This window comes from Eucyclogobius newberryi, unplaced genomic scaffold (assembly GCF_026437365.1).
Source record: "Eucyclogobius newberryi isolate DKJ021-1_F unplaced genomic scaffold, fEucNew1.0.hap1 SCAF_23, whole genome shotgun sequence".
NCBI classification, from domain to species: Eukaryota; Metazoa; Chordata; class Actinopteri; order Gobiiformes; family Gobiidae; genus Eucyclogobius; species Eucyclogobius newberryi.
In genome coordinates, this window is record NW_027315868.1 from 617,689 (window position 1) to 629,050 (window position 11,362).

The following is an 11,362-nucleotide window of genomic DNA, read 5'->3' on the forward strand; positions in this document are numbered from 1 at the left end:
AACATTCTATTAGGACTATCACACTGCACGCGGGACTATCGCACTGCACGCGGGACTATCGCACTGCACGCGGGACTATCGCACTGCACGCGGGACTATCGCACTGCACGCGGGACTATCGCACTGCACGCGGGACTATCGCACTGCACGCGGGACTATCGCACTGCACGCGGGACTATCGCACTGCACGCGGGACTATCGCACTGCACGCGGGACTATCGCACTGCACGCGGGACTATCGCACTGCACGCGGGACTATCGCACTGCACGCGGGACTATCGCACTGCACGCGGGACTATCGCACCTGTTGATGTCCTGGCTGTGCAGGAGCAGCTGGAAGAAGTCCACGTAGTATGTGACGGCGACAGCAGCCACGATCCAGAACACTGTGTGGCGGTTTATCCGAGGGAGAGGAACCAGAACCTTCTGCTCTGCACCTGGAACACAAAAGAGACACTGAAAGAACCAGAACCTTCTGCTCTGCATCTGGAACACAAAGAGACACTGAAAGAACCAGAACCTTCTGCTCTGCACCTGGAACACAAAGAGACACTGAAAGAACCAGAACCTTCTGCTCTGCACCTGGAACACAAAGAGACACTGAAAGAACCAGACCTGTAGCTGGAGGATTTGATGCAGGTTTTGTGTTGGAGGAACCAGAACCGTGTGAGATCCAGGGCTCAAACCCGTGACCTTCTAGCTGTGATGCGAGGCAGATCTGGACTGGACCTGGGCCAGAACCAGACCTGACCGAGACTGAACCAGAACCAGAACTAACTGAGGTTACAAACTGTAACAACTCTGGAGCTAAACTAAAGACTATTTTAGAGTTTGAGAGTCAGAACTATTATTTCTGTTCTACAATGAGACTTTTTAAATATATTTCAACAAAATAAATGTTGGGACTAAAAGAACATGTGGCACTAGAGCCTGAAGAAAGTGTGTCATCCACTGGAACACAGAGAATATCTCCATGGCAACGACAAGAACACGACAGGAAACAGACCCGTGTTACTCTGAGGCCCCGGTGACGCGAGGCCCCGGTGATGTGGTGCTTTCCTCTTCAAACTCACTTCTCTCCTTGTCCTCGCACGTGTCGCTCTGGAGTAAGAGCTCCGCGTCTTTCCTGAAGCGGTTCCGAAGCGTCGCCAGGTCCGCGTCGATCAAAGTCTCAGTCATTTTCACTCAAAACCACACAAAAAACCAACAAGAATGCGACAAACCCGGAAGCGACGCGGGGACTTCCTGTTTCGGCGCGGCGCACGTGATGACGTGGCACTGCGCGACTCTTGTAGTTTTTATGTGACGCAAAACAAAAGACATTTAATGATAAATGTATAAACAATAAACAAAAATAAGTTCATATTCAGAGCGAAATTGCAGACTCTAATGACCTGCTATTTCACATTAAACATAAATGAATGCAGTGACACGAGCCCAGGTTCCTCAAACTCTGATTGGATTGTGTAACTCCTACATTTAATGCAGATATTCAGTTTTGTGTAACACTGACCAGAAGAACCTGAGACAGACTTCACAGAATAAATGTGGCCCTGTGTTTGGAGCTGATACTTCTGGTACTTCAACCGTCCCAAATTGCCCGGGACGTCCCGAATTATTTTGATTTGTCCCGTCCGGGACAGCTCCAGTCCCGTGTTCCAATCACAGCCTCGCCGGCCAATAATTGGCTACTGCAAACGCGCTACGCAGACATTTACCACGCGCCTCTCGAAGCTCCACTTCCTGGAATTACCGTGACAGACGCGCGTCTCAGCCAATCAGCGCGCAGCAACTGAACAGTGGCTGCTGCGCGCTGATCCGAGGTCAGATTGAACTGAAATACCTGTCCTCGTTCTCTGATGCCACCGCCAGCTCAAGATCAAGTATTATTCATATCCAGAGAGGGAAACAGACGGTAAAGTGTCAGTTCAGTGTCTGCAGCACATGGTTATAGTCTAAAGCTAACATGACATTTGAGAGAAACTTAATAATAATTAATAATTGTCTTCACTATTCCCATCATCAATACATCCAAGCAAATACAGTAGTGGTTTGCCAAAATTACACTGAAATTAGTAAGTTTATGTTATGGCTAATGAAACCTTGTAATTTCTGTAATTATTGTTGGTCAGCTGTTGGCGCGCGCACCTGGAAAAAAAGTGTCCCTCATTTGGGGTTGAGATAGTTGGCAACCCTACTTCTGGAGCTCTTTTCCTCCAGTTCGCGTGAGTTTTATCTGAATGTATAACTTTACAGCGCAAAGAACCTGAGCCGAACCTTTGACCCGAGTCTGGAGGAGGAACTGGATCTGTGTCCTGCAGGCTCCGGCCGGGGGCTCCAGAGGGCTCCAGAGGGCTCCAGAGGGCTCAAGAGGGCTCCAGAGGGCTCCAGAGGGCTCCAGAGGGCTTCAGAGGGCTTCAGAGGGCTTCAGAGGGCTGAGGGCTCCAGAGGGCTCCAGAGGGCTCCAGAGGGCTCCAGAGGGCTTCAGAGGGCTTCAGAGGGCTCCAGAGGGCTTCAGAGGGCTGAGGGCTCCAGAGGGCTCCAGAGGGCTCCAGAGGGCTCCAGAGGGCTTCAGAGGGCTGAGGGCTCCAGAGGGCTCCAGAGGGCTCCAGAGGGCTTCAGAGGGCTTCAGAGGGCTCCAGAGGGCTTCAGAGGGCTGAGGGCTCCAGAGGGCTCCAGAGGGCTCCAGAGGGCTCCAGAGGGCTCCAGAGGGCTGAAGAGGGCTGAAGAGGGCTCCAGAGGGCTCCAGAGAACTTCAGAGGGCTTCAGAGGGCTTCAGAGGGCTTCAGAGGGCTTCAGAGGGCTTCAGAGGGCTTCAGAGGGCTGAGGGCTCCAGAGGGCTCCAGAGGGCTTCAGAGGGCTTCAGAGGGCTCCAGAGGGCTTCAGAGGGCTTCAGAGGGCTTCAGAGGGCTTCAGAGGGCTTCAGAGGGCTTCAGAGGGCTTCAGAGGGCTTCAGAGGGCTGAGGGCTCCAGAGGGCTCCAGAGGGCTCCAAAGGGCTCCAGAGGGCTTCAGAGGGCTTCAGAGGGCTTCAGAGGGCTCCAGAGGGCTCCAGAGGGCTGAGGGCTCCAGAGGGCTCCAGAGGCCTGAAGAGGGCTGAAGAGGGCTCCAGAGGGCTCCAGAGGGCTTCAGAGGGCTTCAGAGGGCTGAGGGCTCCAGAGGGCTCCAGAGGGCTCCAGAGGGCTTCAGAGGGCTTCAGAGGGCTTCAGAGGGCTTCAGAGGGCTTCAGAGGGCTTCAGAGGGCTTCAGAGGGCTGAGGGCTCCAGAGGGCTCCAGAGGGCTCCAGAGGGCTTCAGAGGGCTTCAGAGGGCTCCAGAGGGCTTCAGAGGGCTTCAGAGGGCTGAGGGCTTCAGAGGGCTTCAGATGGCTTCAGAGGGCTTCAGAGGGCTTCAGAGGGCTGAGGGCTCCAGAGGGCTCCAGAGGGCTTCAGAGGGCTTCAGAGGGCTCCAGAGGGCTTCAGAGGGCTTCAGAGGGCTTCAGAGGGCTGAGGGCTTCAGAGGGCTTCAGAGGGCTTCAGAGGGCTTCAGAGGGCTTCAGAGGGCTTCAGAGGGCTTCAGAGGGCTGAGGGCTTCAGAGGGCTTCAGAGGGCTTCAGAGGGCTCCAGAGGGCTTCAGAGGGCTTCAGAGGGCTTCAGAGGGCTCCAGAGGGCTTCAGAGGGCTCCAGAGGGCTCCAGAGGGCTTCAGAGGGCTTCAGAGGGCTTCAGAGGGCTGAGGGCTTCAGAGGGCTTCAGAGGGCTTCAGAGGGCTCCAGAGGGCTTCAGAGGGCTTCAGAGGGCTTCAGAGGGCTCCAGAGGGCTTCAGAGGGCTCCAGAGGGCTCCAGAGGGCTTCAGAGGGCTTCAGAGGGCTCCAGAGGGCTCCAGAGGGCTGAAGAGGGCTGAAGAGGGCTTCAGAGGGCTGAGGGCTTCAGAGGGCTTCAGAGGGCTTCAGAGGGCTTCAGAGGGCTTCAGAGGGCTTCAGAGGGCTTCAGAGGGCTTCAGAGGGCTGAGGGCTCCAGAGGGCTCCAGAGGGCTCCAGAGGGCTCCAGAGGGCTTCAGAGGGCTTCAGAGGGCTCCAGAGGGCTTCAGAGGGCTTCAGAGGGCTTCAGAGGGCTTCAGAGGGCTTCAGAGGGCTTCAGAGGGCTTCAGAGGGCTGAGGGCTCCAGAGGGCTCCAGAGGGCTTCAGAGGGCTGAAGAGGGCTCCAGAGGGCTCCAGAGGGCTTCAGAGGGCTTCAGAGGGCTTCAGAGGGCTGAGGGCTCCAGAGGGCTCCAGAGGGCTCCAGAGGGCTCCAGAGGGCTTCAGAGGGCTTCAGAGGGCTCCAGAGGGCTTCAGAGGGCTTCAGAGGGCTTCAGAGGGCTCCAGAGAGCTTCAGAGGGCTTCAGAGGGCTTCAGAGGGCTTCAGAGGGCTTCAGAGGGCTTCAGAGGGCTTCAGAGGGCTTCAGAGGGCTTCAGAGGGCTTCAGAGGGCTTCAGAGGGCTGAGGGCTCCAGAGGGCTCCAGAGGGCTCCAAAGGGCTCCAGAGGGCTTCAGAGGGCTTCAGAGGGCTTCAGAGGGCTCCAGAGGGCTTCAGAGGGCTCCAGAGGGCTCCAGAGGGCTGAGGGCTCCAGAGGGCTCCAGAGGCCTGAAGAGGGCTGAAGAGGGCTCCAGAGGGCTCCAGAGGGCTTCAGAGGGCTTCAGAGGGCTGAGGGCTCCAGAGGGCTCCAGAGGGCTCCAGAGGGCTTCAGAGGGCTTCAGAGGGCTTCAGAGGGCTTCAGAGGGCTTCAGAGGGCTTCAGAGGGCTGAGGGCTCCAGAGGGCTCCAGAGGGCTCCAGAGGGCTTCAGAGGGCTTCAGAGGGCTCCAGAGGGCTTCAGAGGGCTTCAGAGGGCTGAGGGCTTCAGAGGGCTTCAGATGGCTTCAGAGGGCTTCAGAGGGCTTCAGAGGGCTGAGGGCTCCAGAGGGCTCCAGAGGGCTCCAGAGGGCTTCAGAGGGCTTCAGAGGGCTCCAGAGGGCTTCAGAGGGCTTCAGAGGGCTTCAGAGGGCTGAGGGCTTCAGAGGGCTTCAGAGGGCTTCAGAGGGCTTCAGAGGGCTTCAGAGGGCTTCAGAGGGCTTCAGAGGGCTGAGGGCTTCAGAGGGCTTCAGAGGGCTTCAGAGGGCTCCAGAGGGCTTCAGAGGGCTTCAGAGGGCTTCAGAGGGCTCCAGAGGGCTTCAGAGGGCTCCAGAGGGCTCCAGAGGGCTTCAGAGGGCTTCAGAGGGCTTCAGAGGGCTGAGGGCTCCAGAGGGCTCCAGAGGGCTGAAGAGGGCTGAAGAGGGCTTCAGAGGGCTGAGGGCTTCAGAGGGCTTCAGAGGGCTGAAGAGGGCTTCAGAGGGCTTCAGAGGGCTGAGGGCTTCAGAGGGCTTCAGAGGGCTTCAGAGGGCTTCAGAGGGCTTCAGAGGGCTTCAGAGGGCTGAGGGCTCCAGAGGGCTCCAGAGGGCTCCAGAGGGCTCCAGAGGGCTTCAGAGGGCTTCAGAGGGCTCCAGAGGGCTTCAGAGGGCTTCAGAGGGCTTCAGAGGGCTTCAGAGGGCTTCAGAGGGCTGAGGGCTTCAGAGGGCTCCAGAGGGCTCCAAAGGGCTCCAGAGGGCTTCAGAGGGCTTCAGAGGGCTTCAGAGGGCTCCAGAGGGCTTCAGAGGGCTCCAGAGGGCTCCAGAGGGCTTCAGAGGGCTTCAGAGGGCTTCAGAGGGCTGAGGGCTCCAGAGGGCTCCAGAGGGCTGAAGAGGGCTTCAGAGGGCTTCAGAGGGCTTCAGAGGGCTGAGGGCTTCAGAGGGCTTCAGAGGGCTTCAGAGGGCTTCAGAGGGCTCCAGAGGGCTCCAAAGGGCTCCAGAGGGCTTCAGAGGGCTTCAGAGGGCTTCAGAGGGCTCCAGAGGGCTTCAGAGGGCTCCAGAGGGCTCCAGAGGGCTTCAGAGGGCTTCAGAGGGCTTCAGAGGGCTTCAGAGGGCTTCAGAGGGCTGAGGGCTCCAGAGGGCTCCAGAGGGCTCCAGAGGGCTTCAGAGGGCTTCAGAGGGCTCCAGAGGGCTCCAGAGGGCTTCAGAGGGCTTCAGAGGGCTTCAGAGGGCTGAGGGCTCCAGAGGGCTCCAGAGGGCTTCAGAGGGCTTCAGAGGGCTGAGGGCTCCAGAGGGCTCCAGAGGGCTCCAGAGGGCTTCAGAGGGCTTCAGAGGGCTTCAGAGGGCTCCAGAGGGCTTCAGAGGGCTTCAGAGGGCTTCAGAGGGCTTCAGAGGGCTGAGGGCTTCAGAGGGCTCCAGAGGGCTTCAGAGGGCTTCAGAGGGCTTCAGAGGGCTTCAGAGGGCTTCAGAGGGCTTCAGAGGGCTTCAGAGGGCTGAGGGCTTCAGAGGGCTTCAGAGGGCTTCAGAGGGCTTCAGAGGGCTTCAGAGGGCTTCAGAGGGCTGAGGGCTCCAGAGGGCTCCAGAGGGCTCCAGAGGGCTTCAGAGGGCTTCAGAGGGCTTCAGAGGGCTTCAGAGGGCTTCAGAGGGCTTCAGAGGGCTTCAGAGGGCTTCAGAGGGCTTCAGAGGGCTTCAGAGGGCTTCAGAGGGCTTCAGAGGGCTGAGGGCTCCAGAGGGCTCCAGAGGGCTCCAAAGGGCTCCAGAGGGCTTCAGAGGGCTTCAGAGGGCTTCAGAGGGCTCCAGAGGGCTTCAGAGGGCTTCAGAGGGCTTCAGAGGGCTTCAGAGGGCTTCAGAGGGCTGAGGGCTTCAGAGGGCTTCAGAGGGCTTCAGAGGGCTCCAGAGAGCTTCAGAGGGCTTCAGAGGGCTTCAGAGGGCTTCAGAGGGCTTCAGAGGGCTTCAGAGGGCTTCAGAGGGCTTCAGAGGGCTTCAGAGGGCTTCAGAGGGCTGAGGGCTCCAGAGGGCTCCAGAGGGCTCCAAAGGGCTCCAGAGGGCTTCAGAGGGCTTCAGAGGGCTTCAGAGGGCTCCAGAGGGCTTCAGAGGGCTCCAGAGGGCTCCAGAGGGCTGAGGGCTCCAGAGGGCTCCAGAGGCCTGAAGAGGGCTGAAGAGGGCTCCAGAGGGCTCCAGAGGGCTTCAGAGGGCTTCAGATGGCTGAGGGCTCCAGAGGGCTCCAGAGGGCTCCAGAGGGCTTCAGAGGGCTTCAGAGGGCTTCAGAGGGCTTCAGAGGGCTTCAGAGGGCTTCAGAGGGCTGAGGGCTCCAGAGGGCTCCAGAGGGCTCCAGAGGGCTTCAGAGGGCTTCAGAGGGCTCCAGAGGGCTTCAGAGGGCTTCAGAGGGCTGAGGGCTTCAGAGGGCTTCAGATGGCTTCAGAGGGCTTCAGAGGGCTTCAGAGGGCTGAGGGCTCCAGAGGGCTCCAGAGGGCTCCAGAGGGCTTCAGAGGGCTTCAGAGGGCTCCAGAGGGCTTCAGAGGGCTTCAGAGGGCTTCAGAGGGCTGAGGGCTTCAGAGGGCTTCAGAGGGCTTCAGAGGGCTTCAGAGGGCTTCAGAGGGCTTCAGAGGGCTGAGGGCTTCAGAGGGCTTCAGAGGGCTTCAGAGGGCTCCAGAGGGCTTCAGAGGGCTTCAGAGGGCTTCAGAGGGCTCCAGAGGGCTTCAGAGGGCTCCAGAGGGCTCCAGAGGGCTTCAGAGGGCTTCAGAGGGCTTCAGAGGGCTGAGGGCTCCAGAGGGCTCCAGAGGGCTGAAGAGGGCTGAAGAGGGCTTCAGAGGGCTGAGGGCTTCAGAGGGCTGAAGAGGGCTTCAGAGGGCTTCAGAGGGCTTCAGAGGGCTGAGGGCTTCAGAGGGCTTCAGAGGGCTTCAGAGGGCTTCAGAGGGCTTCAGAGGGCTTCAGAGGGCTGAGGGCTCCAGAGGGCTCCAGAGGGCTCCAGAGGGCTCCAGAGGGCTCCAGAGGGCTTCAGAGGGCTTCAGAGGGCTCCAGAGGGCTTCAGAGGGCTTCAGAGGGCTTCAGAGGGCTTCAGAGGGCTTCAGAGGGCTGAGGGCTTCAGAGGGCTCCAGAGGGCTCCAAAGGGCTCCAGAGGGCTTCAGAGGGCTTCAGAGGGCTTCAGAGGGCTCCAGAGGGCTTCAGAGGGCTCCAGAGGGCTCCAGAGGGCTTCAGAGGGCTTCAGAGGGCTTCAGAGGGCTGAGGGCTCCAGAGGGCTCCAGAGGGCTGAAGAGGGCTTCAGAGGGCTTCAGAGGGCTTCAGAGGGCTGAGGGCTTCAGAGGGCTTCAGAGGGCTTCAGAGGGCTTCAGAGGGCTCCAGAGGGCTCCAAAGGGCTCCAGAGGGCTTCAGAGGGCTTCAGAGGGCTTCAGAGGGCTCCAGAGGGCTTCAGAGGGCTCCAGAGGGCTCCAGAGGGCTTCAGAGGGCTTCAGAGGGCTTCAGAGGGCTTCAGAGGGCTTCAGAGGGCTGAGGGCTCCAGAGGGCTCCAGAGGGCTCCAGAGGGCTTCAGAGGGCTTCAGAGGGCTCCAGAGGGCTCCAGAGGGCTTCAGAGGGCTTCAGAGGGCTTCAGAGGGCTGAGGGCTCCAGAGGGCTCCAGAGGGCTTCAGAGGGCTTCAGAGGGCTGAGGGCTCCAGAGGGCTCCAGAGGGCTCCAGAGGGCTTCAGAGGGCTTCAGAGGGCTTCAGAGGGCTCCAGAGGGCTTCAGAGGGCTTCAGAGGGCTTCAGAGGGCTTCAGAGGGCTGAGGGCTTCAGAGGGCTCCAGAGGGCTTCAGAGGGCTTCAGAGGGCTTCAGAGGGCTTCAGAGGGCTTCAGAGGGCTTCAGAGGGCTTCAGAGGGCTGAGGGCTTCAGAGGGCTTCAGAGGGCTTCAGAGGGCTTCAGAGGGCTTCAGAGGGCTTCAGAGGGCTGAGGGCTCCAGAGGGCTCCAGAGGGCTCCAGAGGGCTTCAGAGGGCTTCAGAGGGCTTCAGAGGGCTCCAGAGGGCTTCAGAGGGCTGAGGGCTCCAGAGGGCTTCAGAGGGCTTCAGAGGGCTTCAGAGGGCTTCAGAGGGCTTCAGAGGGCTTCAGAGGGCTGAGGGCTCCAGAGGGCTCCAGAGGGCTCCAGAGGGCTTCAGAGGGCTCCAGAGGGCTTCAGAGGGCTTCAGAGGGCTTCAGAGGGCTCCAGAGGGCTCCAGAGGGCTTCAGAGGGCTTCAGAGGGCTCCAGAGGGCTTCAGAGGGCTTCAGAGGGCTGAGGGCTCCAGAGGGCTCCAGGGTGCTCCAGAGGGCTTCAGAGGGCTCCATAAGGCTCCGGCCGGGCTCCAGGGGGCTCCGGCCGGGCTCCAGGGGGCCCTTGGAGCTTCATATGCCGCAGTGAGCGACGCTGCGTCTCGGTTTTCGCGCGGAGGCGGAGCGCGCATCGCAGAGGGTCCACAGCGGCGCGTTGTCCGTGTGCACACGCCGAGGTAAAGCTGTGCACAAGGGCCACACTGGGGCCCATTCTTCTGTGGCTGAAAGAGGAGACGTGTTTACGCTCCACACACCGCGCTCCCGTCAATCCATATGTTTGGTCTTGTAAACGCAGGAACAGAACACAAACCTGGGCCTGGACTCAGAACATGGGGCCAGTGCAACCAGGACAGGGGCCCAGACTTTAACAAGGGCCCACAATGAAAACATGTTAAAAGAGAAAAATCTTTATTAATTAAGGCCATTAAAATCCAGTTCATGAGCAAGGACCACGTCACAATGGATACATCGATGATGGATCGATGACGATGCATCTTCTGCATCATTGTGATAGGACACATTTTCACTGCGTATCAACTGACCCAACGGCAGCATGTAGAGGTAGAACAGAAGGGGACCCAGGACTGACCCTTGGGGCACACCACAGGTCAGGGGCATGTGGTCTGAGACACAAAGTACTTCCTGTCTTCCAGATAGGACATAACCAGTTTAGGGCGGGGCCAGTGATGTCCAGTCCTCTAGTCTCTGTAAGAGGATCCCATGATGGACAGTGTCAGAGGCAGCATCAGATCTAACAGAATTAAGACTGAGGCTTTGCCCGTGTCAGTGTTCAGGAGGATGTCATTTGTCACTTTTGGAATGTTCCAGATTGAAGCTTTAACTATGTGAGTGAATGGTGCCAACAAACTGTTCAGCACAGACTTTAGAAATCTGGAGGCTCACACATGGAGGCAGCTGTAGATCAGTGGTCCCCAAACTTTTAGACTCAAGGGCCACATTGGGTTCTAACATTTGGCCGAGGGGCGGGGCCAGGAGAGGGGCGGGGCCAGGAAAATATGGTGTGTTTGTGTGAACGAATGAATTACTATAAATGACACGCAAGATTTGACCTGTAACTTGTAACAAAGCAACAAATGCATTAAATAATGATTAATTATCTACTGTCTTCTACTGTCCACAAGAGTCTTCTTCTGTCCACAAGAGTCTTCTACTGTCCACAAGACTTCTACTGTCCACAAGAGTCTTCTTATGTCCACAAGAGTCTTCTACTGTCCACAAGAGTCTTCTACTGTCCACAAGAGTCTTCTACTGTCCACAAGAGTCTTCTACTGTCCACAAGAGTCTTCTTCTGTCCACAAGAGTCTTCTACTGTCCACAAGAGTCTTCTTCTGTCCACAAGAGTCTTCTTCAGTGTCAAACTCTTGCTCTTCCTGCTTGATTGGCCCCGGTGGCCGTTTGTGGTGAATTTTATTTTCCATAGATTTTCTTGTGCGAGCAGCGCACTAAGTGCGAGCAGTGCACTATGTGCGAGCAGTGCGCAGCTGCGCAGGTGCAGCTTAGAGGGAACAGTGCCATCTCTTGGGGAAATGTGGGCATTACAGGCCAAAGGTAAAATGAACGGCCACAGTATCGTGAGTTTGAATCCCGACTCCGACATTTGCTGCATGTCCTCCTTTCTCTCTCATCATTCCCCTTCCTTTCTTTCTCATTCCATCTAACTGTCTAAAAAAGCCTACGGCAAGTTTTTAATATAACTTGGACAAGCTTGGTGGGCCGGATTGAAAGGCCCAACGGGCCGGATCTGGCCCGCGGGCCATAGTTTGGGGACAACTGATGTAGATGGACTGGTGATGATCTCATGGATAGTTTTGTCAGTTACAGGTGCAAAATGAGTTAGCTCTAAGTGTCTTGGTGGTTTCAGGGTAATATTTTGCATTGTGGGATTTATAGCATTTTTAATGCCCTGAACTTTGTCATTAAAGAATAATGCAAACTCATTACACTTGGATGTGGAAATGAGTTCTAACGGCAGCTGAGCTGGAGGGTTTGTTTCTCTGTTGCTGTGGCAACTGTCTTTATGTCTGGTGTTGGTGGGCGTGTCTTTATGTCTGGTGTTGGTGGGCGTGTCTTTATGTCTGGTGTTGGTGGGCGTGTCTTTATGTCTGGTGTTGGTGTTGGTGGGCGTGTCTTTATGTCTGGTGTTGGTGGGCGTGTCTTTATGTCTGGTGTTGGTGGGCGTGTCTTTATGTCTGGTGTTGGTGGGCGTGTATTTACGTCTGGTGTTGGTGGGCGTGTCTTTATGTCTGGTGT

General features: G+C 57.8%; 1 protein-coding gene across 1 annotated transcript in view; it reads right to left on the reverse strand.

Moving 5' to 3' along the window:
* LOC140372414 (proton channel OTOP1-like) overlaps positions 1 to 1,242 on the reverse strand; it is a 17,955-nt gene extending 16,713 nt beyond the window's left edge. Inside the window, exons 1-2 of the mRNA XM_072459510.1 lie at positions 1,074 to 1,242; positions 305 to 437 (exon numbers count right to left, since the gene is read on the reverse strand). Of these exons, the coding sequence (XP_072315611.1) occupies positions 305 to 437; positions 1,074 to 1,179 (239 nt within the window). The 5' untranslated portion in view covers positions 1,180 to 1,242. The remainder of the gene's footprint in view (positions 1 to 304; positions 438 to 1,073) is intronic.
* Between the last annotated feature and the right edge of the window lie 10,120 nt (positions 1,243 to 11,362).